Source organism: Pteropus medius, unplaced genomic scaffold, assembly GCF_902729225.1.
Source record: "Pteropus medius unplaced genomic scaffold, Ma_sr-lr_union100, whole genome shotgun sequence".
Lineage (NCBI taxonomy): Eukaryota > Metazoa > Chordata > Mammalia > Chiroptera > Pteropodidae > Pteropus > Pteropus medius.
In genome coordinates this window covers 18,004,678-18,030,764 of record NW_024349802.1, presented here as the reverse complement: position 1 = coordinate 18,030,764, position 26,087 = coordinate 18,004,678, and the positions used below count along the sequence as shown (strand labels likewise).

The 26,087-nt window shown below is 53.2% G+C and overlaps 1 protein-coding gene across 1 annotated transcript in view; it reads left to right on the top strand.

Annotated features, from left to right (window-relative positions):
• CAMK2A (calcium/calmodulin dependent protein kinase II alpha) overlaps positions 1-26,087 on the top strand; it is a 56,290-nt gene that overhangs the window by 13,868 nt on the left and 16,335 nt on the right. Inside the window, exons 2-13 of the mRNA XM_039836539.1 lie at positions 204-298; positions 6,912-6,971; positions 11,703-11,757; positions 12,601-12,666; positions 12,778-12,850; positions 15,715-15,817; positions 17,133-17,216; positions 17,347-17,441; positions 18,412-18,534; positions 18,906-18,989; positions 20,472-20,514; positions 22,918-22,958. Of these exons, the coding sequence (XP_039692473.1) occupies positions 204-298; positions 6,912-6,971; positions 11,703-11,757; positions 12,601-12,666; positions 12,778-12,850; positions 15,715-15,817; positions 17,133-17,216; positions 17,347-17,441; positions 18,412-18,534; positions 18,906-18,989; positions 20,472-20,514; positions 22,918-22,958 (922 nt within the window). The remainder of the gene's footprint in view (positions 1-203; positions 299-6,911; positions 6,972-11,702; positions 11,758-12,600; positions 12,667-12,777; positions 12,851-15,714; positions 15,818-17,132; positions 17,217-17,346; positions 17,442-18,411; positions 18,535-18,905; positions 18,990-20,471; positions 20,515-22,917; positions 22,959-26,087) is intronic.

Here is a 26,087-nt window from a genome sequence, read left to right as displayed (position 1 = left end):
CCCTCCTAAACCACCATCCGTGGTTTCTTGAGTCTCCGGCCCTCCTCTGTCCCTGAGTTGGGCCACAGTAGAGCCTATAAAGCTCAAGCAGCCCTGAAGGAGGGCTTCCTGCCGAGCACGGTGCAGTTGCATGAACTCTGGTGTCTCCTGGGATGCAGCCCTCAGGGCCACTCTCACCCTCTTCACCTTCTCTGTCCTCCTAGGGGAGCCTTCTCCGTGGTGCGCAGGTGCGTGAAGGTGCTGGCTGGCCAGGAGTATGCTGCCAAGATCATCAACACTAAGAAGCTCTCAGCCAGAGGTAGGTGGCAGAGCCATGCCCTCCTACCCTCCGGGGCTCTCCCTCCACCCCTCCCTCTACCCCTTGGCTTAGAACCAGGACCTGGGTCTGTCCTCCTGAGTGATGCTGCCAGCTGGAGTGTTCTTCTTCTTGTGGGTATTGTGAGAACAGACCCCTCTGTTTTCATTCTTTAGGGCATCTAGGCTGGAGGCCACAGCCTTTCTGATAGGCCAAGTTCGCTGCCCCCCACCCAGATGAAGGCTAAGGTGCCAGGTGGGGCTTTATTTCCCTCTCTTCCACCCCTTGCCTCCATTCTCACCTCCAGACCTCTGCATCTGCTGTTCCTCTGCCTGGATGCCCTTACCTGGCTCCTTACAAGGCTGGCTCTTTCTCAACTGTCAGGCCTCAGCTTAATGTCATATCCTTTGAGAGACATCCCTGACCCCAAAATCTGAGAGTGTCTCCCCCATTTTATATCTCTCATTACTGTTTACTTTCTTGTGGTTTTCCCCCAACCTGAATTTAACCTGTTTACTGGCTTGGCTCCTTGTTTAACAACTTGACTTTAAGTTCCTAGAGGGTAAGAATGAGTCTCATTCCCTGTAATACGCCCAGTACCTAGGACAGCAGCCTACACATTTGAGGTGCTCAAGCCGTGCCCAATCAAGACACCTGTCTGATCTCTGGTCCCTAAATACTCCCTAAGACAGTGGCTCCCAAGCCTGTCCTCACATCGAAATTCCCTGGAGAGCTTCAAACATTCCTGATGCCTGGCTCCCATCCCCAGAGGTTGTGATTTAATTAGCCTGGGGTGTGACCTGGGTTTTGGAAAAGATCCCCAGGTAATTCTAATTTGGAAGTGTTCCTAGACCAGCAGCAGCAGCATCAGGAGACTGTAAAAAATGCAAATTCTTGATTCCAGACTTAAGGAATCAGAGTCTACATTTAATAAGACACCTGGGTGATTCATGTGGACATTAAATCTTGGGATCTCTGCCCAGGAGTCTTGCTTTTTTACTTTTAGTGGTTAGGGTAGTCACGGTGGCGACCACGGTCAGCTGTGTTGGGGAGGGTTATCTTCGAAGATCCAATCCCCTGTCTGAGCAGTGGCTAAGCTGCCTCGGGGACCACTGTGTGGTGGAGGGAACTCAGGTGGGTGGGGTGGGTGCAGGTGCAGGCTGGGCAACCCATGGCTCGTGAAGTTGGGAGGCATCATGTGCAGGTCTGGCATAGTGTCCAGGTGTTTGCCTGGCACAGGCAGCAGCTGTGTCTGGGCCAGGGCCCAGCAGGTATGGGGTTCACGGAGTCTGGTACAGGATGTTCACGCTGTCCCCCACAGGCCTCCCAGCAGGCCCCGTGTTAGACCTTGTGCTGCTGCTTTTCATCTCTCTGGCTCAGTGTTGTCGGGAGCCCAGCACTTCCTCGGAGTTACTGAATTCCCCCAATTCCCTCGTAAGCAGACCAGTGTCCTGCAGGGAGAAGAAGCTGGAGTAGGGGCGCTCTCTGAAGGCCCAGAGCCCCCAACTGGCACACGGTCAGCGTGAAAGGTAGTAAGGAAGAAAGAGACCCGTGGCATGTCCAGAGGCAGAACCAGGGACGGGGAGCCAGGACGGGCAGGAAGGCTGGCCACAGCAGACGCCGCGACTGGCCTGGCCGTTGCTATGTGACCAGTGGCAGTCTGATGCCCTTTCTGCGCTTTGTGTCTAGCAGTCAATGTGTCTCAGTCTCTGAAATACGGTGGGGCCAGGACTAGGGCCATGACTTTGGATAACAGGTTGAATGGGGGAGAATGCGCGAGCGCGCGTGCGCGCGCGCGCACACACACACACACACACACACACACACACACACACACGTGAGTGGGGGAGGATGGAGGAGCATTACCTCCTTCCTGGGAGGTGGCTAAGAATTCCTGGCCAGTGTAGACTCTGGGCTGTGCCAGGCAGTGACTGCCATGCCCCATCTCTTCGGCCATCTGTTGAGCCTTTGACCTCCTGGGAGGAAGGTGGCCCAGGCCTAGTGAGCGTGGAGGGTGGGAGTGGGGATGTTCTCAGGGAACCTTCCCAAAGCAGCCTGCCAACTGCCAACGCTTTCTTCCCAGTGGAGGAGGAGAGCAGAGCTCCTTTTAGCAGGTTTCTTTGTTTGCCACTCAAGGTGCCTGGGTGGGGAGTGGTTTGAGGCTGAATATTTGGCAACACACTCTAAGCTTCTCCTGCTGGCACTCCAGGGTGACTTAGGCAGCTCTCGGTGGGGGGCTGTCCACCCCCCCCAGGGAGCTGTGACCTCCCCTTCCCCACCCTGCCAGCCTCTTCTATCTATCCTGTGGTTCCCAAACCTGGGAAGTATTTTTTGTGTACTTTTTAAACTAGTCTTTTAAATGAAATGCTCATAATATAAACAATTTTGAGAAATCATAAAGACATGAAAAGTAAAGATTTTGCCTGTCCCAATCTCTGCCAAATCCCCCCAGGAGCCTTTATGAAAATGCAGCTGCCCCAGGCAGTTCCACCCCCAGAAGGATTCAGTGCTGTGGGGCCAGAGCTCCTGCATCGACAAAGTCCCGTCAGGGGTTATCCACTGGTGCTGACTCTGTATGCTTTCTAGCCCCAGCTCACCAGGCACACACGGCAAGAGTTCGTTAACATTTTAGAACACACTGGGCATGTGGATGCGGCTGGTGCAGCCAGAGGAGACTGGCATGGGTATGGTGACCTCCACAGGCCCCACTGTTCACCGTGGTGACCAGTCCCAAGGTGCCGGGATGGAGGTGGGGCCGGGCATGGGGGAAAATGGCGTGAGTGTGAGCTATTCAGGCTGCCTCTGAGTTTCTGGTGCACCCCTGGGAGCCTGTGAGGAGGCAGTATGACATCTTTCCTGTCCTCTTCATCTTCCTCCCCAGCCCTTTCTGGCACTCTTGGTCCTCATGATTATTTCTCTGATTATTTCTCCAGCCTCCCGGGATGGGGGACCCTGTTGAGGTTCAGTGGAGGGTGGGGCATTTCCTATTCTGACGCCTGGAGCTCTATTTTCTCTCCTGATTCCTGTGCCTCTGGTCAGAATCCCACTGCCCACCCACCTGCTGGAGCCCATCTGTCCCCTCGAACCAAGCTGCCTGCTGGGCCCCAGCCCGTCTGCAGGCAGAGAACCCTTCAGGCTGCCTGATTACACTCTCCGCCCCTCCCACTCTGCTCCGACCCACCTGCCCTGCTGGCACTGTCGGGCCCCAGAAACCTAACTTTAGAGTTTCCACCCACCCCTGCCCGTTGAGATCTGGCAGGGCTGGCCTCCATAACCCCAACACCGTGGAGGCCTGCCCCAGGGAGGAAGAAGGTTCGCAAGGTATGACTGTGGGCATTGGGGAGAACACTCCCCAGTACATGGGCAGGAGTCTGCAGGCTTGCTTCCCTCAGACCCCTCGCCATCGAGGGACTCTGCTGAGCTGGATAGATTGAGTTATCAATTAATTAATTATTAGAATGGGAGACAATATAATATAGTAATTATGAACATGGATTGAAATCCCAGCTCTGCCACTTCTTAGCTGTAGGACCTTCGACAAGCTGGGCTCTAGGCCCTGGGAGCACAGCAGTGACCGAAAAACAAGGTTTTGCTCTCATTGAACATGTTTTCTAGGAAGAGAGACTGACAAGAGCATTAAACACACAGATGAGCTGGGTAATTTCAGGAAGCAATGAGCGTTATGAAGAAAATAAAACCAGGTAACGGGGAAGTGATGGGGCAGGAGAGACGCTCAGGAAAGGCAGCCGGAACCTTCCCGAGGAGAGAGGTAGCCATGAGAAGACCCGGGATGAGAGCATTCCAGACAGAGGGTACAGCGAGTGCAAAGGCTCGGAGGTGGGAAGGCGCTTGTGGTGCCTGAGGCCGGAAAGGAGGCCGGCGTGGCTGCAGCTCCAAGGCCAAGACAGGTCAGGGCCCAGCAGGGTCTCGTTGGCTGTAGCGAGGAATTTCGACTGTATCGTACGTGAATACAGAAGCTGTTGGAGAGTTTAAAGCCAGAGAGTGACAGGCTCTAATTTACATTTTAATAGGAGCTCTTAGGCTGCTGAGGACTTTCGACTGGGGTGGGGTTTTCAGAATGTGTCCAGGAGTGGATTCGCAGAGCCCTGGGTGGTTCTAACAGGGCTTGACCACCTTGATGAGTGATTTACATAACAGAGCAAGGCCACTGAGACCTGAGAGCAACCCTCTCCCTACATTTCTGGAGGTTTCCTGCATAGTATTAGAAAATGAAAACATTTCCGAGTTACAAAAACTATCGTATAATGTGTATGTTTATATTCAACAAATTAATGTTTTTAGCATTGAAAGTTGCAAGGCCCTGTAATTGTCCTATGCACAAGATGATTATAAGATTTATAAAAACAATTAGTTCCTAGCATTTCCAGCAGTGAAGTCTGATAACCAAGCACCAGTGTGAAGCTGTATGACCAACGTTTTCTTCTTCCGGTCCTATCAGTTTAACTGCTCCTGAGCAACCTCATGTAGAGAAAACACCCGGATATTCTGGATTTGGTCCCTCGCCCCCACCAGTGTGTAGCTTGGCCCAGGAGGCCCAACTTTGACTTGCTGGGGATGGGGGTGGGGGACACGATATGGAGCACGGGGAGGGTCCATCCTTCCTTAGCCCACTGAGGGCCCTTGACCAGCTGTGGATGAGTACCCCCTTCTTTCACCCCGGATTTGGCCTTCCCCACCCTAAAAGACACGGAAGGAGGAAGAGAGGGAAGGGGAATGAGAGGGATTCCCCTGGGTCCATCTCCCTTCCCTTGGCCTGCAGCAGGTCTTCAGCTGGGGAGTTGAGCTTACGCTCTATGAAAACTTTATCGGAGTTAATTGCTTTGCTGATGGGAGAGCCACATTTCAGTATTGATCTAGGCTTCGACAGTCCTGGGAGGATGGCCAGTGATTGCTCTAATGGAGGGGGCGGGGGAAAGGGAAGCTGTCTCTGCCAGGGGACAAAGGGCTGGGACTTTCTCCTTCCTCATCACCCTCCCTGATACTTGCCTGCTCTAGAGTGGACATTGGGAGAACGGGGTTCCAGTCTTGGCCCTGCCTCTGAGTGTCTGTGTGAGTTTCCTCCTGTGGGACTTGATTTTCCCATTTGGGAATTGGGGGCAGGTAGAGGTGAGGGCAATTTGTCAGCGCATAGGGTTTTAAAACTCGCCCCTGAAGTCTGACTGCCTGGGTACAAAGCATGGCCCCTCTGCTCACCATGGGTGTGACTTTGGGCCACGTACTTAACTTCTCTGAACCTCTGTTTCCTCCTCTGTAAAGCCAGAATAGTAATTACACCTTCCTCAAAGGGTTGCCGAGGGCTCAAAATGGGAAATGCATAGAGTGCTCTGCACAGTGCCTAGCATATAGTAAATATTGTGTTTGTTAATGGTTCCTATTTTATTGTTTTGCTTTTTAAATTAAAGCATTAACTACCGAATTGTGAGAAAAGCACCGAAAAGGGAATTGAGAAAGGCATTTTCAGTCCCAACTCTGCCACTGATGAGGCCTCAGCATTGTAGTAGGCTGCAATTTCCTTATCTGTAAAATGGGGACAGTGCCACACACAGCCAGGGTGATTGAGAGGACTAAATGGGGTCACAGGTATGACTATTTCCAGTAGCCTCAGAGTCAGAGAACAAAAGGGGCAGATCCTGAACCAGGCCTCTCTCCCAGGTGGGTGGGGAGAACAGTGGATTTGGACAAAAGTCCTGGAAGTCAGGTGTGAGAGCTCCGGGTAAGTCACTTGGGAGTGCTCCCCTACAGATTCTTTGGGGCTCTCTGTGTCTTCTGCAAGGGAGGTGGCTTCTGCGAATTAATACAGCTCTTCTGCAGAGAACCACTCCCTTAGCAAGGTTCTTTCATTCAATCGTTTATTCTTTCATTCAGTTATTCTTGAGCACCTACTATGTGCCAGGTGTTTGGATAGCTGCCAGGGGTACGACAGAGACCAAGTCCTTGCCCTCAAGGATAGAGATATCCATGAGACAGAGTGGGACAGCTGTCCAGCTCTGAGAGCACAGAGAAGGGGCCTCTGCCGGCCTGGCAGTCAGGACAGTCTGCCAGGAGAGGGTGACATCTAAGGATGGGTAGGAGTGAGTGATGGCCAGCGAAAGACCAGTGGAAGGTTGACGGGGAGTGTTCCAAGCTGAGGGGACCACATGTGCAAAGGCCCCAGAGTGAGAGGGCTGAACAGGATGTGCCTGGAGAAGTGAAAGTCAGCACTTCAGTCCAGCTGGAGTGGAGTGGGGAGTGCGGCAGGGCTGGGGAGGGCCAGCAGGATCCTAAGGTGGGGTAAACGGTGTGTGGGGGTGGAGGGATGCATTCCAGGCTGCAAGGAATTTGGTTCTTATACAAGAAGGGGTTCAGGGATGCTCTTCATTTGAGAGCCCTGAAAACTGAGGCCCAGAGAAGAGAAGGGGCTTCTGAGTCATTGCAACCCCAGCCTTTCCTTCTTCCACTGTACCCCAGTGCCTGCCTAGAGAACCCAGAGGCAACCTCGTCCAGCACCCAGCAGCTGCCCTGGGAGGTGGAGATCATAAGAGGCTGCAGAAGGGAGACAAGGAGTGGGTGGAGGTTCTTCCCTCATCCGGGACTCACCTGGGCATCTGTGTTTCAGATCATCAGAAGTTGGAGCGTGAAGCCCGCATCTGCCGTCTGCTGAAGCACCCCAACATTGGTGAGTTCTAGGGGACAAGTGAGGGGTGTGAAATGGGACTGGGCCCTACTCCCCTCCCCGCGCTAGTGAGTGTTTGCTGCTGGGTGGTGGGCAGAGGAGGAAGCTGCTCTCTCCTCTGGGGATGGCAGCAATAGAGATGGGAAAAGGGGGTGTCTTTGATGGTTTCCACATTCCTCAGAGAACAGCTTGGTTGAGGGGAAGGTAAAGAAGGGGACCTTCCTCGCAGCCTGCACTGCTGGCAGCCTCCTTCGGAAAAGCCACTTCAGGAAAACTCTCGAAGCTCTGAGAGAGACAAAATTAGGCCAAGCTTGGCCTTGACCAGTGCAGCCCACTCTCCTAACCCACCCCGATACTGAGTCAGCCTGACACCATGGTCATGCCCCCCTGCTCATACCTGCGCAGGCCTGCCCCTCAGAGGCAGACTGAGTGCAGGGTGGATGGAGAGGCTGAGACCAGGGCAGGCCTGACCTCCCTTTGTCCCTCTCCTGCACAGTTGGAGGGCTGTGCCCCTGCCTGTCAGGGTTATAAGTCATGGGGGGAAGAAGTACAGATTCTAGATATAGTTCTGTCAGAGAATGGCTGTGTGACCTTGGGTGGGAGCCCTGTCGTCTCTGATCCATTTCCCCCATCTTCACAAGGAGAGGCCGGTCTGGACCACCTGGGTCTCTTGTTAACAGGTAGATTCTGGTTCAGCAAGTCTGGGAAGGGGCCCAAGATTTTGGATATGTAGCATGGTCTGAGGTGATGCCAAGGCTGCTGGTTCACAGACCACACTTTGAAGAGCAAGGTCTATGTGCCCTCTAAGGAATACTGCAATTCTGACACCTACCACACCTTCTCCCTCCCAGGGAAGCATCTCTCTGTGCCCAGGACCCCAAGGGTTAACTCTCCTGCTGGAGAGAAGCATCTCCATCTGCTATTTATACCCGGAAGGCGCCTCCCTTTCCCTGTGCCTGGGAAGGGGAGCCGAGATGCACAAACAGCAGCAGAGGCTCCAGAGCCCGAATCAGATAAGGGGCAGCAGGGCAGCTGCGGGGGGAGCAACCTTGGTTGGTCCCTGATATGCTTATGGCCTTACTGTGTGGCCCTGGGTGGCTCCTGCCCTCTCTGGGCCTCCAATTCCCCCACTATATGATGGAGGGGTTTGTGACTGATCTCTGACTACAGAATCCCATGGTTCTTGTCAGCTCTAGAGAAGGGAGATGGTAGTGTGTGTGTGTGTGTGTGTGTGTGTGTGTGTGTGCATGTGCATAAGCACAATTGCAGTTGTCTCAGGTCAACGCTGCCTCCTCCCATTTGCGCCCCTTCTCCCTTTCCTTCCCTACCATAATGGGGAGCAGTAAGTTATGGGCTCTAAGGCTGACAGACCATAGCTCTCTGTACCACCTGCTGATGAGGCAGACCCCGGAAAGCTACCCCAGGGAGCAGGGGACAACCTGAGAGTTTAGCAGGTGATTTGGAGTAGGGAAGGGAATTAAGCTTGGTCGATGACGAAGATGGCAATGTCTTTATTTATTAAGTTCTTCCAGGTTCCAGGCACTATGCCGAGTGCTTTAGGAGTGTGATTGCATGAACCCCCTGCGGCAAGCCAGTGGTAGGAGCTCCACTGCTAGAAGAGGAGGCTCAGAGAGGTTAGGGAATGTGCCCAAAGATACACAGCTTGTAAGAGGTGTTTTGGGTGGTGAACCCAACAAGTCTGACTCTAGAGCCCATGTTCTCGGTCATTCTATTTAGCTTCCCAAGTGGACATCAAGAGTGTGTTGTCATAGGATATGTGGTTAGGGGAGTAATACCACCCTTTAGCTTTTAAGAAAAAAATAATAACTCTTAGAAATAGGACAGGGATGTCAAAAATTCATGAGTCCAGCTACATAAATGAAAACTAGGTTACAGATTCTGTTTTGTTCTATGACAATATTTTTAAAAGTCAAAAAAGTGACAACATAATTCAATAGGCACAGACATGCCAGTCTCTCCACTGTGGGCGGGACCTTACATAGCCCAAGGCCCTTGAATCCTGCCTTTCCTCTTGGGCTCTGGGCTGAGTTTTTCCTCAGGGAGGCCTCCGCTGATGATGGGAAGGGATGTTTTGTATGTGAAAACAGCAGAGAAAGAAATCCTGTTTCCTGCACTCCTAGCTGTGATTTGGACACCTCTCAGGGATGAAAGCTGCCTTCAATATCCTCCTGCGGATGGGGGCTGGAATTTAGCCTCTGTCCCCCTCGCCTGGCTACCCAGAGGGGCAACCTTTTACAATCAGTCCAAAGGCACCATCTGAGCTAGAGTCAGCTCTAGAGAAAAACCCCCATCCCAATTCTGTTCGTTTTCCTGAGGCTCCTGGTTTTAGGGTGGACCTGGAACCCAAGTATCTTTAGAGCTCCCCACGAATGGCTATTGGCCAGGTCTGAAAGTCCCTTCTGAGATGGTTCTGGCTACAACTTGGCTTCTTAGAGCTTCTCATTCTCAGGAAAGGGAAATTAAAAACTCAACACGCCCGCTGGGGCAGAGTAGACGGAAAGGAGCCTCTGGCCAAGAGTCTACCTGGAGGAAGGTGGGGAGAGGAAAGGGTCTTTTTCAAAACTTCATCTTGATACACTAATGATGCAAGTTTATTGTAGATGAGAAGACAAATAATTTTTAAAGTGCTTCCTATAACCTCAGCATCTAACGTTAACGTTGTATAACATGTGCTTCCATCTGATATTTGATTTTGTGCCTTCTCAAACACACCTATACTTCTTACCTAAAAGCAGAGCCTGAGGCAGGGATTCAGGTGCTTGTGCTCCCAGTGGAGACCTGTAAGGGATGGGAGGAACAGGATGGAGAAGGGGAAGGAATGTGGCCTCAGGTCAAGTCTAATTTTAACCTGATCCCAGGTTGGGGGATGGCCTCTGGAGCATAAGTCCCATCTGGGAGTTGTCCCTCTTTAAGGCAAGGAGACTGGCCCTTTGCAATGACCCTGCCTCCCCAAGTTTGTCAGCCATTGACTGAAGGTCGCAGGTAACCTGGTGGGCAAGGTGGCTCTATCAGCAGTGAGCATTTCTTCAGAAAAGGTGGGTAGCTATGCACTGTGAGCAGCTAACCTTCCCAGCAGCTGCAAGATGGCTGCATCAACTTACTAAAGGGGATCTGGGCAGAGCCCCGATATAGGGTTACCAGATTCTGCACACGAAAAATACAGGATGCCCAGTTTAATACACATATACTTTTTGAAAATTAAGCCTGCATTTGCTTTGAAACACATTAAAAAATGAAAATCGATGAATGGATGGACGAGTGGATAGAAATGTAGCAAGGGAAGTATGAGAAAACATTGATGGTGGAACCCAGGTGTCAGGCACAAAGGTGTTCACTTGATCGTGTGTTGAATTTTTTATAATGTTGATAAAAAAAAAAAATTAAAGCGTGATTATATTATATGCACTCTTAGGCAACCTGCTTTTTAGTTTTACAGTCGTTATTTATAAGTATATATCATCATTTAAAAATTTTTTTTAAATTTATTTAAATTTCTTTTCCCTTCTTCTTCCATCTCTGGCCCTCATCTCCCCTCTCTCGTATTGGGCACCCACTCTGGGGTGTTTGATGCCTGCTTCTCCAAACTTTATGTGCAGATATGAGAGCCATAAGCAATTTAGGGGACTCAGTATTGAGTCCGAGATACATGCACGTGGCAAGAATTCCAATAGCACTAGGGTTTACAACGAAAAGTAAGTCTCACCTACCCACGACCCCTGCTCATCCAATTCCCCTTCCCAAGGCGTTCCCAATGCCCACATCTCTGTATCTTTCCAGAGAGACTTATGACATATACAAGCTTAAATAGATCCTTTTAAAAAGGACTGTACACACTGTTTTGCATTTTGCTTTTTTGCCAAACAGCATAATTTAGAGATGATTCTCAACCAGTGGACACATAACTGCCGCATTATTTTCACAGCTGTGTAACTTTCTATTGTGTGATGCATCATAATCCTCCAGGCCCACACTCCCCTCCGCAGACATTTTTAGGTTGTGGCGCAGGGGAGAATATGAACCTGTCCTGGGAGAACTTGCCCTTGGCTTGCAGGTTGCGGGCCTGGAGTCAGCCCCGCGCCTCAGGCCCTTCCTTTCAGAAGCTCAGGAGGTAATTTTGGGAGCTCTGGGCCCCCGGGAGCCTTGCTTCTGTTCTCAGTGAATGAGGTATGAAGAGATGACAGTTTCTCAGCATACCAGAACTCTGGGACTGCTGTCACTGCCACCTCTTCTGGCGTTATTATCTCCCCAGACCTGGAAGCAGAGCAGGGACATTCCCTCAGGGCCAGCACTGAGTGAGCTCCGATTGTGTGCTTCCTGCAAGTCCAAGAGTCTCATTCTCATTGTCCAAACACGGAAAGAGAGGCTCAGAAAGGTGTAGTAACTTGCCCAAAGTCACGCAGCTAGCAAGGGGCAGAGATTTGAGCCACAGGCTCATTCTATGATGCTAGCCTGCTCAGCCAGGAAACCGAGGGTTGGAGAGGGGAGGGGATCAAACTTTGACCAGAATGAGTGTCTTTAAATCCAGTCCTCTTTTGGCGACGCTCGAAGTCTGAGAGGCCCTGCTCACCTGCATTTGTCAAAGCACCTGGCACCTAGCTTGTGCTCACTTGACTGTATGAGAAATTGCAATGTTGGCTATTGGGGGTTGAGAAGGAGGGTGTGCTGGGGAGCAGTACATCCTGGTGTAACTGGCTGTCTCGGCCCCTCCCACAGTCCGACTCCACGACAGCATCTCTGAAGAGGGACACCATTACCTGATCTTCGACCTGTGAGTTTGGGCCCTCCCTGGGACATACAGAGGGTATTGGGGCAGCCTGAGCAGGGATGACCTCACTGGGCCACTTGGCCTGAGGGATCCCAAATGCCGCCAGGCTGAGCTGAACTCCCTCTTGTGACACAGTCTCCCAGACGTGGTAGGCTTGCCACCCAAGCAGAGCAGTGTTCCTGAAATGCCAACACACAGTCTTCATCTATTTAGTTTAGTTTCTATTTGAGGCCACTGGTGAGATAAAGTTTCCTTTTAGAATAATTTTGAAGTTTTTAAAGCCAGATGATTGAATGAAAAACAATAATGAAATGATAGGCCTCGGTGGCTCCAGTTTTGGCAGAGGAGCTCAGTGACGGCACTGGTCTCATCTGGAAAGGACAGCCCTTAAGATGCTGATAATGGGATGACAATGCATGTGTGCCGGGCAAGGGGCATGTGGGAAATCTCCGCGCCTTCTGTTCGATTTTGCTGTGAACCTAAGCTACTCCAAAAAAGAAAGTCTATTAAAAAACAAAAACAAAATCCAGCCCTTGGGCTTCCAGGAGCCTAATGAATCTTAGTGATGTGTTCTGAGGGTCCCGCGCCCCACGTCTTAACTCCAGCCTGGGCCGGTGGGGAGAGAAGGGCTGGGATGGAGGGGTGAGGACTTAGTGGAAAAATGAGGTTGGAAACCAGGAAGGGGGCTGTAGCAGTGGGTACCCCTGTGAGCCCTGGGGCCCCTCCCTTTGGGCCTGAGGTTCTGAGGTCCCTGAGCCCCACTCTTAGCTTCCTGGAGACTCCTCCAGAAAAGGTGGCTCCTAGGGCCTCTGTAGAAAAGTGACTCGGTGGTGCCTGTCTCCCCAGGGTCACCGGTGGGGAGCTATTTGAAGACATCGTGGCCCGGGAGTATTACAGTGAGGCCGATGCCAGGTGAGTTTCAGGTGTGGCCTGGCCATGGTGCCCAGGGGCAGGGCCTCTCTCCTGCCAGCTTCCCAGGGAAGGCCCATCCTCACACAGTGACCATTTCCTTTCTCTCCCCAGTCACTGCATCCAGCAGATCCTGGAGGCCGTGCTGCATTGCCACCAGATGGGGGTGGTGCACCGGGACCTTAAGGTGAGCGACCAGCCTGAGGGTACGGCTCACCAAGGGAGCCTGCCCTTCGGCCCCTGCCCTTCCCTCCACCTGCGGAGCCAGGGGCATTACGGGAATCCCTTTCACTTCCCCTCATTGAGCTGCGCAGGGAATATTTCTCCCACTGTTCAGATAAGGAAACTAGGCACAGGGAGGTTGAGCATCTGGGCTCGGGACCCAGGCCTCCCAACTCCCAGCCCATATGCTTTGTGCCAGGCGAGGTGAGATGCAGTTAGACTGCCAAGACTGGCTATGATGGAGTCCAGAACCCAGCTGGGCCACTTTCTAGCTGCACAGTGGCAGCTTCTTTACTGTGAGGTCGCCATGGCAACCCCTGCACAGGTTGATGAGGATGTCAAAGGATAGCATAGTACCTGGTACATAGGCACGCTGTTATTTTTGTTTCCAAATCTCTGGCCGGTGGGGGGCAGGGGAAGAAGAAAAACAGGCCTTGGGGCCCTCGGAGTGCCCCCTCCTCCCACCCGAAGAAGGAGATGGACAGGACAAGCAGATGTGGAGCATAGGGTTGGCACCAGCGGCACAGCCTTTCCCAGTCAGCACAAACTTTGTGGCTTTCCTCTGCTGGGCCTCATGGCCTCAGCGGCTCGTAGCTCATAACATCACCCTCTTTTGCAGAGCAGGAAACTAAGGCCTAAAGAGTCTGAGAGATTTGCCCTAGAACATGCAGCTCGGCCGTGTCTGAGCTAAAACTAGAACCCTGGCATCTGACCCCAGATCCCAGCCCCTGGTCTGGCGTCAAAAAAGCCTGCTTCTGCAGTAGCCCCTTCTAGGTCACTCTGCTGGGTGTGCATCAAACCTCTACTTTTTGGTCTTCAGCGACTATGAACTCACTTCTTACGGGGTAGCCCCCTGCACCGCTAGGAAATGCTCCTTCAATCTTCTTTGCTATGGGGTTTTCCCATGAGCCCATTTCTAACCTTTGGGGACACACGGACCAAGCCTCTAGCTCAGAGAAGTCCTAGAGGCACTTGGTTGACTTTGTGGTAGCTCTTAAGTTTTCTGCAGGCTCTTCTCCCCCATTCTCACCTGAGATAGTACTTTCAGACCCTCCTCACCTTCCCTAGGCACCCTCCAGTGGATCCAGGGCCCTCTTTGGGGTGAAACGCTCTGACCAGAACCCCTGCCCACCTCTGACTGTCACAAACAGTCTGTGGCTCCTCATCTGAGCCCATGTGAGCTCCCTGTAGCTCAGTCTAGACCTGCAGGCAAGAAGGTCTCTGGCCAGACAGCAGGTCGGCTCTCCCGGAGGGTTTGTTCCCATTATAGCCACAGCCCCTGCACTGGAGGAGGGGGGAGGAGAGGCGGCACAAATTTAGGCCACTCTGGATAGAATAATTAGGGGCACATTCATCAAATCAGGGCAGGACGGCTACGGAGACCCGGGACATGTTGGGAACACAGTCCCCAGAGGACAAAAGAGGCCTTAATGAGCTATATTTGTTTAGGAGGTGAAGGATCAGATGTGGGACCCTCTTGGAAGTCCAAGTGGGGAAGGGGGTCAGAGGAAGCCAGACTGGAGCCCCACCTCCTTCCCGAGCAGAAAATATGAGTGCCGATACTTATCAGGCACTTGCTGTAGGCCACTTGAAATGCTTTACATGGATTATTGCAATTAATCCGTCTGCCACCCCATGGAGTAGGCATTATCCCCATTTTTCTGGGAGGAAACTGAAGCTCAGAGAGGTGAAATAATTTATCCAAATTCCACAGTGTAGAAGTGGCAGCACGGATCGGAAGCTGGGGCTGTCTCACTGGGGAGTCCATACTCTTAACTCCCCTCTGCCCTGTGGAGAGGCACTTCCTGTCCTCCAGACCCAGCAGAAGACAGCATCTTCCAAGCCCCAGAAGCCAGGTGGCATGTCTGAGGCCCCCTGTCGCTCAGCCTAGAGTGGTTAAGAGCATGGCTCAGAAGCCAGACTTTGCCTCGATTCTGGCTCTGTTACCAGTTCTGTGATCTTTGTCTGGTCACTTAACTATCTGAGCCTCGGTTTCCTCCTCTTTCTACATATGATAAATACTTATTAAGTGCCTGCTATATACGACCCACTCTCTTAGGTGCTGGTGATATAGTGGTAGACAGAACAGATTAGAAACATTCTACAGGGATGACAGATAATGAACGAGCCCATAGATGGGGGAAAACATTAAAAGTCGTGATGAGATCTATGAAGGTAAAAACAAGGAGCTAAGATAAAGGATACCTAAGGACTTCTCCTTATATAGAGTAGGCATGGAGGGCTTCTTGGAGGGAGTGACATGAAGGTGAGGACCAGATAAAGAGAAGGAGCCAGCCCTGTGAAGCTCAGAGGAAGAGCAAATTAGGCAGGGAGGACAGGAAGTGCAAAGGCCCCGTGGTGGGAATAAGCGTGACTATTTCAGGGGCTATAAGAAAGCCACGGTAGAGAATGGGGATAATAATACCCATTTGAAGAGTTGTTGAGATGACAAATGAGGTGATATATGCAAAACCCTTAGCCTAGTGGCTAGCACATAGTGGGGACACGGTAAATATTGCTTTTTCTTCCTTACTGTGTGGTGGCTATCCCCCACTCCACCCGCCCTGAGGGGAGGGAAAGAAGGGAATGGCTGGTGGAAGAAGGGTCTTCCTATTGCAGAAGACAGAGGACTTGCAGTGGGGTCGTCCCCTCTCTGGGCACTGAAGCTCAGGGTCCTGTGGTTGGAGCTGGAGGTGGGGACAGGGCACCTCTGGATTGTCCAGCTCTTCCACTTACAAGCCCAGCCCCTGGAGGTGAGGTTCTGAATTTGCTCACCGTCCTCTGGTCCTTTCCTCCCCGCTTTCCCTTCTTCTTTCTGGTCCCGGGAAGCCGGAGAATCTGCTGCTGGCCTCCAAGCTCAAGGGCGCTGCAGTGAAGCTGGCAGACTTTGGCCTGGCCATAGAGGTGGAGGGGGAGCAGCAGGCATGGTTCGGTGAGTGGGGGCAGAGATGTTGGGGGCTAGGCTTGTGTTGACGCGCTGGCCTCTAGAAGCCTTCTCCTCTGCCCAAACAGGGGCAGGTTGGAGATGATATTACACCAGCCAGGGCTCAGGGAGCAGAGGTTCCTTCCCACCCAGCCGCTGGGTCCGTGGGTATTGCTCATCTCCCTGGGGGTCAGGTGCAGAGGCATGGTTATCATTAAAACAATTAAAACCGTACATGGCTTCTTCACGTGTGCATACACCATCACTGTTGGCTAGAGGCTTCCATGAGTTCCCTCAACTGCCGAGTGCTGGAGGTTGCTATCCTGATTTTATAGATGAGGAACGGAGGCTAAGAAACCTGGAAAAGGCCAAGGGAGAGTAAAAGGGGTGGAGCTAGGATTTAAACTCAGATGATCCAGTGCGCTCTGAGATTTTGGCCTGATTGAGTCCTTTCAACTATCTAAGGATACTTTTTAGTGGGCAATACTCATCCGTGGTTAAGAGACCGAGCTCTGGGTTCAAATGCTGCCTCTGCTACTTAGGAGGTGTGTGACTGGGCGTCATTTCACCTCTGAGCCTTCGGATTCTCATCTGTCAAATGGGGATAATAATAGGATGTTTCTCAGGGATGTGTGAGACTTAAAGGAGATCAGGCGGAGAAAGTGCTCATCCCTGCTTAGCACACACAATCGATGAATAGGAACTATTCTTGCTAAGGTATTTTTGAGTGTCTATTATTTCCATTGATCCTCCCAACAATGCTGGGAGGTGTTTAACATGAAATCTCTAATCCCTCATTTAACAGATGAGGGAACTGAGGCCTAGAAGGAAAAGAGACCGACCCAAGGGACTTAGGGCAAAGCGAGAGCCAGGGATAGGTCTCCTGCCATCCCAGGACCAGCTCCTAGAAGAAGCAGGAGAGTGGGCAAGGGTTCAGTCAGCTTGGAGTTGACATGGCAAGGACATTTCATCTCGAGTGCCAGTAGCCATTGACTGGTAGTAGCTGCTGGGAGGATTGTGCTAGAAGTTTATGATGCTGAGTCAGGACCCCGTGGGAAGGGCTCTGAGATTGATCAATGACTTCTGCCGTATGCTCTGGAGTGGGGGTGGTGACAAGTGTACTATTTACTTAATCCATCCTAGTCGAGAGGTGTTGCTGGCTTGCCAGGGCAGGGCTGCCTGCCCTTGGCCGGCTCTGGGGGCAGAGGGTGTTTTGGCCGTCTCCAGGGAAACCCGTATCCTTCTTCCAGCAGGATCTTGCTCCTTGTTACTTACGTGCCACCCTCTGTGTGTGTGTCTGCCTGTCTGTGTGTCTGGGGAGCAGGGTTCGCAGGGACACCTGGATACCTCTCCCCAGAAGTGCTGCGGAAGGACCCGTATGGGAAGCCTGTGGACCTGTGGGCCTGTGGTGAGTCCGTCCAAAGGCCCCTATGTCCCCCTGGCTGCTGCACCTCCGGTGCTCTCTCTCCTTTCTCATCACCCCGCCCCCACCATTGCTCCTCACAAGGGGCCGAAGTTTCTCCTGGTGCTCTCCGCAGGGGTCATCCTGTACATCCTGCTAGTTGGGTATCCCCCATTCTGGGACGAAGACCAGCACCGCCTGTACCAGCAGATCAAAGCCGGCGCCTATGATGTGAGTGTCTCTCCTCTCTCCAGCCTCCCTGCCATCCCCCGGGCCTCTCCCAGTAAAAGCCAACGCCCAGGGAGGCTGGGACATGAGGACATCACCCTCCTGCCCTCCCAGCCCATTTAGCATCCCTGCCACTCTCTAGGGGGTGAATGGCAGGTGGAGCTTGAGGACTGACTGGGGCCAGGAGATGAGCTTGCTTTGCCTAATGATTGGGGACTCTAAGTGATGGAGTTTAAGTCATGGGGCCCCAGAGGGCAGAAGTAGCAGCAAAGTGGGGTGAGAGGTGGGGGAGCAGGCTCCACCTCTATACATATACACACAAATAATAGCTAACACTTATATTTAGAAGCACTCTTCTAAATGCTTTCTATGTATTACTACAGTTAATTTTCACACCAATCTATGACATAGATACTATTATTATTCCTGTTTTATAGATGGGGAAGCTGAGGCACAAGGAGATTAAATTTAACTGCCCAGATCACAAAATTAAGAAATGGTAGAGCTGGGATTTGAACCCAGGTGGTCTGGCTCTAGTGTATATGTTTCTAACTACCAAGATATACTGCTTTTCTACATGGCTAACTTCTGTCAAGCTATGTGTCATGTGTTTTATATCATATTTAATCTTTATAACACCTCTAGGAACAGTCTGAGGGGTTATGTGACTCACCCAAGGTCACACAGTCCAGGAAGCCGACCCAGGACTTAAACCCAGCCTTCCGATTTTGAAGTCTGGGCTATAACCACTGGCAGGCTGCTCTCAGAATAGCAGAGGAAGGCCTCCTTCCCTCTGGCCATCGTTCTGGTTTTTCTGGAGGTCAGGAGACCCTGCCCCAACTCTTCCTGGTTGTGGATGCCCGAGTAGATGGGCAGTAGGACCCCTGCCTGATCCCCTGCCAGTCAGGGGCTGGGGGATCGCAGGGGTGGCCTGGGGTAGGCTGGGCAAACCTGGCCCCTCTGCCCCTTTCAGTTCCCGTCACCAGAGTGGGACACTGTCACCCCGGAAGCCAAGGATCTGATCAATAAGATGCTGACCATCAACCCATCCAAACGCATCACGGCCGCTGAGGCCCTCAAGCATCCCTGGATCTCGGTGAGCTTTCCTCAGCAAGCCCCTCCCTAGGAACCCCTCCAGACCTCAGGGTTAAGGCTCTCACACAGTCCTGTTCCTATCCCTGTCCTCTCAGGCCCAACCTAGGCACAAGAAAGCTTAATCCGAGAGACACTCACCCTGCCGTGGTTCTTAGAGGGAAAGTGGAAATGGGAGGTGGGCATCAGGACTGGGGATGCTACCGGCATTGCATGTCTGGTGCCCAGGATGCTAAGCACCTGAAATGTTTACAACATCCCCTAGAACAAAGAATTGTTCCCCCAAGATGCCAACCATATCCATAAGACACCCTGCTAAGGGGCCCTTGGTTTGGCCTACCTTCCACTCACAGACCTCTCTCCCACCTCCTCCAGCACCGGTCCACTGTGGCCTCCTGCATGCACAGACAGGAGACCGTGGACTGCCTGAAGAAGTTCAATGCCAGGAGAAAACTGAAGGTAACAGGTCCTCACCCTCCATGCCCCCGGACATGGGAGTAGCTTGACCTAGGTCTCCACAGCGGCCAAGAGACCCACTCACTAATTCTTTCCTTCACTGAGTCAACAAGCATTTGTTGAACACTTGCTGTCTGGCAGTGAGCAGTGGAGAGGACAGACTCGTAAGGGGACATTATGGGACAGTGGTGAGTGCTGGGACTGCCTGCCCCGAGGCTGTAAGCATACACGGCAGGGCTACGAATCAGGTCTGAGAAGACCAAGGACGCTTTCCTGGGCAAGTGACATTTAAGCTGAGACCTCGAAAGATAAGCAGGCTTTAGCATTGTAGAGTCAGAGCGGGCAGATGTTCCAAACGGAGAAAAGCTTGTGTGGAAGTTTGGAAGCATGACCTTGACCCCTTAGGGGGACTGCGGTGCTTCAGTATGGCTGGAGAGAGGTTTTGGAGATGACTTGTGACTGGGCAGGAGGCCGTGATGGAAGTGAAGCCCCAGCTGCTGAACCCTGGAGAGGAATGGCCGCGAGACTTGGACAGGGGTCGTGGCCCTGATGAAGCTACAGTGGGACCCAGGTGGCCCTGAGCTGCCAGCCTCTCTGCAGGTCCTATGTGTCCTTAGGACCCCGATAGCTCCTCACCTAGATCTTGCCGGGGACCCCTTGACCAAGTACAAAGAGTGACCAAGGAGTCCCCAGCTGGTCAGAACACAGAAGCCATCAGTATGCTGGGTGCCGGATGCTGAGGCCCCAGCTCATTGGGAACCTCCTCACCAATGATAGCTTGGTGGCTCAGAATGGGAACGTGAGCCAAGGGGGTAGAAGCCAACATGATGTCAAGAAAACTGAGTCTCACCTCCAGCCTCCAGTGGAAGCTGTCAGAGAAGAAGTCTCAAAATGTCAAAATAAGAAATTCTTAAAATTACGAACTGTCAGACACAGAGTGTCCAAATCAGACAGTGTCAGAACCAGAAGGGCCATTGTCCTCAGCCCTCTCATTGACAGAAGAGAGTTTTTCCATATTAATCCTCGGGGTTCCAAGCCCAGGGGTCACAGAGGGATAAAGTGGTACTGGGTGAGGTGCTGAGTGCCCTGGGTAAAGGGTGGACAGGGGAGGAACCCAAGGGTGCAGAGCCTACTGTCCTTGCCCAGGCAGGAAACTTCCTTGGCCTTTAGGAGCCCCCACTGACAGGTGTCCCTGAGCCCATCACCAGCTCCGGCCTGCCAGTGGGACCTATTAATATCTGCTCCTAGGATGGCCCTGTCCCCGGAGCAGTGCCAGCTAAGGTCTAGCTCACCCTGATTCCTCCAGAGAGGTGGGGGTTTGTCTCAGGGCTGCGGGGTTGGGGACAAATGAAGGGGCAGAAGGCTTTGGCTTTGTGCCTGAATGGAGCACCTGCCTCTCCATCCCCTCTCCCCTCCCGGCTCTCTGTCTCTCTTCTCCCCCCTCACCTCCTTCTCCCCCATACCCCCTCCTCTTATCTGTTGCAGGGAGCCATCCTCACCACGATGTTAGCCACCAGGAACTTCTCTGGTAGGTGACAGGACCTCAAAGTCCCACATACATCCTGCAGGACGTGAGGACATTGCCATGTCGGCTACCTGGATACCCTCAGGCCAGGGGGCTTAGGGAGAGCGGAGGCTATAGGGGACCCCATAACTGGGGGCTTAGCTCACCTGATGCAAACCTTCATCCAGGACTGGAAAAGGTCAAAGGTCATCAAGCCAAGGACCCACCAGGAAGGGTCAGAGGTTTAGTTTGTCTCCCCAACCTCACAGCAGTGCTGGGGGTCTCAGGCTGTGCCAGGCAGAGGGAAAGGCCTCTTGAATGTTGGAGTACAGGTCCAGGAGGGACTGAGCCAGGCCCAGGGAGTAGCAATATTCCTGTTCCCCACCATCACTGGACCCCTGCGCTAAGCAGTTCCTGTGCCTTCGCTCAGGTGACTCTTGTGACAAGGCAGTGGAGGCCATTGCCATCTCTGTTTCTAAAAGGAGGAAACTGAAGTCTCACGGCCAGGGGAGGCAGAGCCTGTGTTCAGCTCAGGTTTGATCAACCCTGGCGCAGTCACCCTTAACCAGGGTGGGTCACCAGAGAGTCCAGGGCAGGAGTTTTTGGCCTTGGCCAAAGCCAGGCTGGTTTGGGCAGGGAGTGCCCAATGACTTGTGGCAGGTGGCCCCAAAGAGGGAAGGGGAAGGAATTAGTGTCAGGGCTTAGCAAGAAGGTCCCCTGGCACGCTGGACAGTGCTGGGGCCAGCGCTGCCAGAGGCTTCTCTCTGGGGAGCCTGGACAGGGCAGCTGAGCAGATATAGCAAAACTCACCCGAGGGGCCCTCTGCCTGGGCTTGGTGCCAGCCAGAGAGGGCTGCTGTGGACATGGAGCCGGCTCCGCAGCAAGGGGTTGGCTCTGGGAAGCTACAGCCCTGGCTTGTCTGAGAGGGTCCGCCTGCCCATCTAACCAGCTGAGAGAATGAGAGCCGGGGTGGCAAAACTCTGGAACCTCAGATCTGGGCTTTTGCCACCACCTTGAACTGCCTTCCTGCTCTCTCCTCAGACAAGGATCCCGCAGCTCCTTACACTGAAACATGAGCCACCCAGATAGTCAGAGTCTTTTTTTAACAACTGAAGTGCCCCTGGAGAACTCTAGTCTGAAACTTCCAAAATGGTGCCCGTGGGTCAGTTCCAGTCTCTAGATGTGCTTGGGGTGGGGGTGGGGGGCGGTGCTGTTTTAAAAACTTTTTTTGAAAAGCGTTTCCAGCACTTAAACATCATGAGATTGCATGAAAAAGCGCCGATTTCTGTCTTCTTTTGAAAATCAGACTATGTGGCCTCATGGGACCCACAGTCCTGCAATAGTGGGCTGGAGCTGAGAGGGGTCCCCTTGAGACTTGAGGGGCAAGTATTCCCCCCCCCCACTCTACTGTACATCCTAGTCCATCCCACAGAGCCTGTGGAGGATGGACAGCCCTCCCCTGGCTTTGGATCCAGAGATGCCCACCCCTACACTTGCTTTGCAAGAAGGAAACTTTGGGCGAGAGCCAGGAAGGGGTCATTGGAAATGTGAGGGTGACTGGGAGGTTGGACCGGCCATGAGTCCTGTTCTTCAGAGCCTCAGGAGCTACAATGTCCTGTACCGCCCCTCGTCTTCAGCTCACCCTCTTCAGGCCACCAGGAGGAAGACTGGTAGTGGCTACCATTTACTGAGCATCTATCGCATAGAGGTCAAGTGCTATGCCAAGCACTTTATAGATACCCTGTCTCGTTTAACTAAAAGCATTTGCTTGAGATCTGAGCACCTGGATACCAAGCTGGGCAGGGCAGAGGTGGGGCCTCCCTGAGAGCTGTCACTCTGCTTTTTCTGGCCACCAGGAACTCAGCCAGCCCCAGCCTGGGGCTCCGTAGTTTGAGAGTGGGAAGGCCTCTGCTGGGAATGGGTGCTCTGGCATGGGTGGGTGAGCCCCAGAGCGGGGCATCTGCTTCTTGTCACTGGCAAAACTCGACTCGCAGCTGTCCAGAGTGAGTAGGCAGGGCTGACACATGACCTCCACAGCAGCATGGGGCTAAAATTAGAGCGGCCCTGCTGGGGAGGGAGCATCCAGCCCTGGGCCGGGCAGCTGGGCCTCCGGGTTGGCCACCACCAGCACGGGTGGTGACCAGGATCCAGAGGGAATCCCCAGGCTGAAACAGCAACCCCACGGTCTTAGGACACACTGAATACGTCCCTCGACCCACTGGAGATCGCCGAGAACTGGGGAGCCCAGGCCACCTAGTGGGCTGCCGGCAGCCCGGCTCCCGCGGAGGGAGGAGAGGCGGAGGTGTCCCCCAGATCGCTGAGCCGGATCCCCACCGTGCGGCTGCCCGTGGATGCTGCTCTTCCTTGCCCTGTGGGCCCTGGTGCCCTGCTTGGTGTTGCTAACCCTCTACTTTCTCTCCTCCGTAGGAGGGAAGAGTGGCGGGAACAAGAAGAATGATGGTGTGAAGGTAAGCCCCCTGGGGCCCACCAGGGCCGGCCTCCGGCAGCATTTCTGCCAGTGGGCCTGGCTTTCAGGGCTGGGGCAGACGTGGCCACTCCTGCAGCCCGCCGGCCCCAGACCCGGAGACCTGGGCTTCGGTGGCCACCTTCTTGCCAGGACTGGTGGAAGCAGGCGAGGCAGGGGGTGGGGAAGTTGGAAGTGGGTGAGAGAGGCAGGTGGTCTGGGGTTTGGGTGGGCACAGGGAAAGGGGCAGATCTGAAGGCTGCTCCTCGGGTTCTCTGGGGCTGGAGGACTGGTGGGCAAGAGGGTACCAGGGTGGGACAGAGATGATCCTGAGGGGTGACCTCCCCTTTAGAGAGTGTGGGCTGGCTGGAATGAGCCCCTGCCCTAAGTACACCCCTGTCCAATCCACAAAGCCTGTGGAGGATGAACAGCCATTCCTCTCGGCTTTGGGGTCCAGAGGTACCCCCTTCCTACCAAGGTCTGTTGGGTCAGTGCCAAGCATCCCCTCCTCCCCCTGAACCAGGCCTGCCCTCTGCTCCCAGCCCCATGCCCGATGCCCGAGCTACTTCCCTCCACACCACGCTGACCCCTCCTCCCCTCCTCTCTCTTCTCCCTCTGCTCTCTGGGGCCTGATCCCCGCTTTCTGCAACCCCCTTCTCCCTGCCACTGGCTCGCCTTGTGGGTTCTCTCTTGAGATCCTGCCTTTCTCTGGGCTCAGAGCCCTGTCTGCCCAGGGCCCCAGGGCTGGGCTGTGCCCAGGACATTGGAAGATGTGGGCCAGTGTCCAAACACAGGTGGGCTGGTGGCTTCATGGCTTTGTTTGTAGCGGCATTTACGGTCTCAGGCCACTGGCTTTGGTCTTTCGGGGGGTTACATGGGAGAAGATCTGGGCTGGGTGTCTAGGCCAAGATTTCACTTTAAAAACAGACAAGCAAAAAAAAAAAAAAAGGCAACAAAGCCCTATATAATCATTTTCCCTTCTCATGCTGGAATGCATAATTATTTGGTTATCAGCCACAGTCAGTGGTTTTCAAAGTGAATTCCTTGGAGCCCAAAGGTTCTGGCAGCACCTAGGGTGAGTGGGGATCAAGCAGAAAAGCTCTGGGCTTCTCGTGCTCGCTTCAATCAGAACATCTCCATGAACGGCCAGCCCCGTGGTTAAGAAACCCTGGGTGGGCTTAGCAGCAGCAGACTTTGGCTGGTTATTAGAATCCCCTGGGCCTGTGTTTCCTCCTTCAAGAAATGGGGGTAAAGGTGTTCCCGCCTCACAAGGCAGTTTGTGAGGATAAGCCAAGGTCATGTATGTTGAGGGCTTAGGACTGTACATGGCACATGCGCATGAGGTACTGGTCAGTGTTATCTTTTCTGTTTTATGTATTGAACTTTTGGGTGAGATTTCTCTTGAAAACGAAGTTTGTGCAAGGAAATATTTGGTAATCCACAGATCTAAAGCTAACCCAATTTCTAAAGTTAACACACACACATGTCCCAAATCCTATAATGGAATTCAGAATTGAGTTTTGGCTCACCTGCTGTTTTGGGTTATCCATGAGTAGATCCCCTCCCCAATTTTAAAGGGTAATGGGGGGACGTGCAATGCGGGATCGGCCTGGTGTGGAGCAGCTGGGGCAATCTCTGGCCCTAGTGTGTAGACAATGGGGTGCTGGGCTCCCTGGAGAAAATCGTATTTGGGGATGTGGAGCAGAGGCCACAGGTGCTGGTGGGCTGTGGCCCAGGTCAGCGGAGGAGGAGGGGACAGAGGGAGGGCTGTCCTGGTCTGCTTGGCTCTCGGGTGTGGCCCTGGCAGAGGCTGACTCAGAGCCACTCGGTGTGAGGTCAGGGCCTCCCTCAGGTGGGGTCCTGGGACAAAGCTCTAGTCTGGTTCTTCTCCGGGCAAGGCCAGCAGGCGGATACTGTCTGAGGGCGAGGATATCCCGTGGTGGGGCTCTCACTGGCCACGGCAGGGCTTTCCAGTGGGCGCAGCTGAAGAAAGTGCTGCTCCTTCCTACAGCACAGGACAGATCCTAATGACTTCTCAGGGCGGTCTGGGTGGAGATGAGCATAAGCTCAAGAACGTTTCCTGGCCCGATCGTCTCTCTGTAGCTTAGCCTCCTTCCTGTCCTTGGGGTGGAGAACGGGAAGTCCGGCTGGAAGACAAGAGTAACCCAGGGGACTTGCCCAGCCTTTGGGGCACCTGGACTGCAGTATGTCCCTCAGGGAGTCCAGCCATGTTTTCACTATGAAAGAAACTGGACCTCAAGTCAAGAAGCCGTGGATTTGAGTCTGGGTCCCACTGTTTTCTCCCTGGGAGACCTGGGTCATCACTTTTGTCATCTGTGCAATGGGAGAACAGAGTTGTTTGCGGGTGAAGTCATCGTGTGCTCCTCTCACAGACACACATTCAGCCAGAGTGGGGAAACGCAGATTCTTCCCCCAGCTTGGTCCCTAGAGACAAGCCAGCGGTTCCATCTGGGGCGTAACCGAAGAAGCGGTGATTGGTTCCAGCGCTGGAGGAAAAGCTGGCTGGTTGGAGTTGGAGATACGACACGTTCCCTGTGCTTTATGGGCTTCTAAGGGCTTTTCGAGGCTAATTTTGACCGTACTCCATTTCTACCGCCCTTGCTAATCTTAGAACGATGCTTCTCTCCGTGTAGTTCTGAGAGAGGTGACTCTCCTTTCGGTGAGAGCCCTTTGTAAGTTAAACTCAAAGTTGGTCAGTGTGGGGTTATTATTAGTATTATTATCATTCATGACTCAGGGAAATCGAGTCTTTCTATTACCAAGAAGCAATGCATCCCTCCCAGCCACCCCGAGGCCTCTACTTCTATGAAGAGGGGCTGACTGCTCCCACCCCTCAACCCCACTCACTGCCCCTGTTGGTGTCCCATTCGTGCTGTTGTGACCTCTCTCCCCCATGTCCCATCCTGTCACTGTATGTCCGAATCTGATAGTCTCTGCTCTGTGTTCCCTCCTTGTGTCCTGCCTGGAACCTCCTGGCCCCCAGGCCACTCCTCAGGTTTCTGCTGATAGCTGAGCTGAGAGGGCCTGTCCCTCTCACACACGCTGTGCCTGGCTTGGCTCCATCCAGGAATGAGAATGACCCTAAGAGGAGAACGGAAGAGGGGAGAGGAGA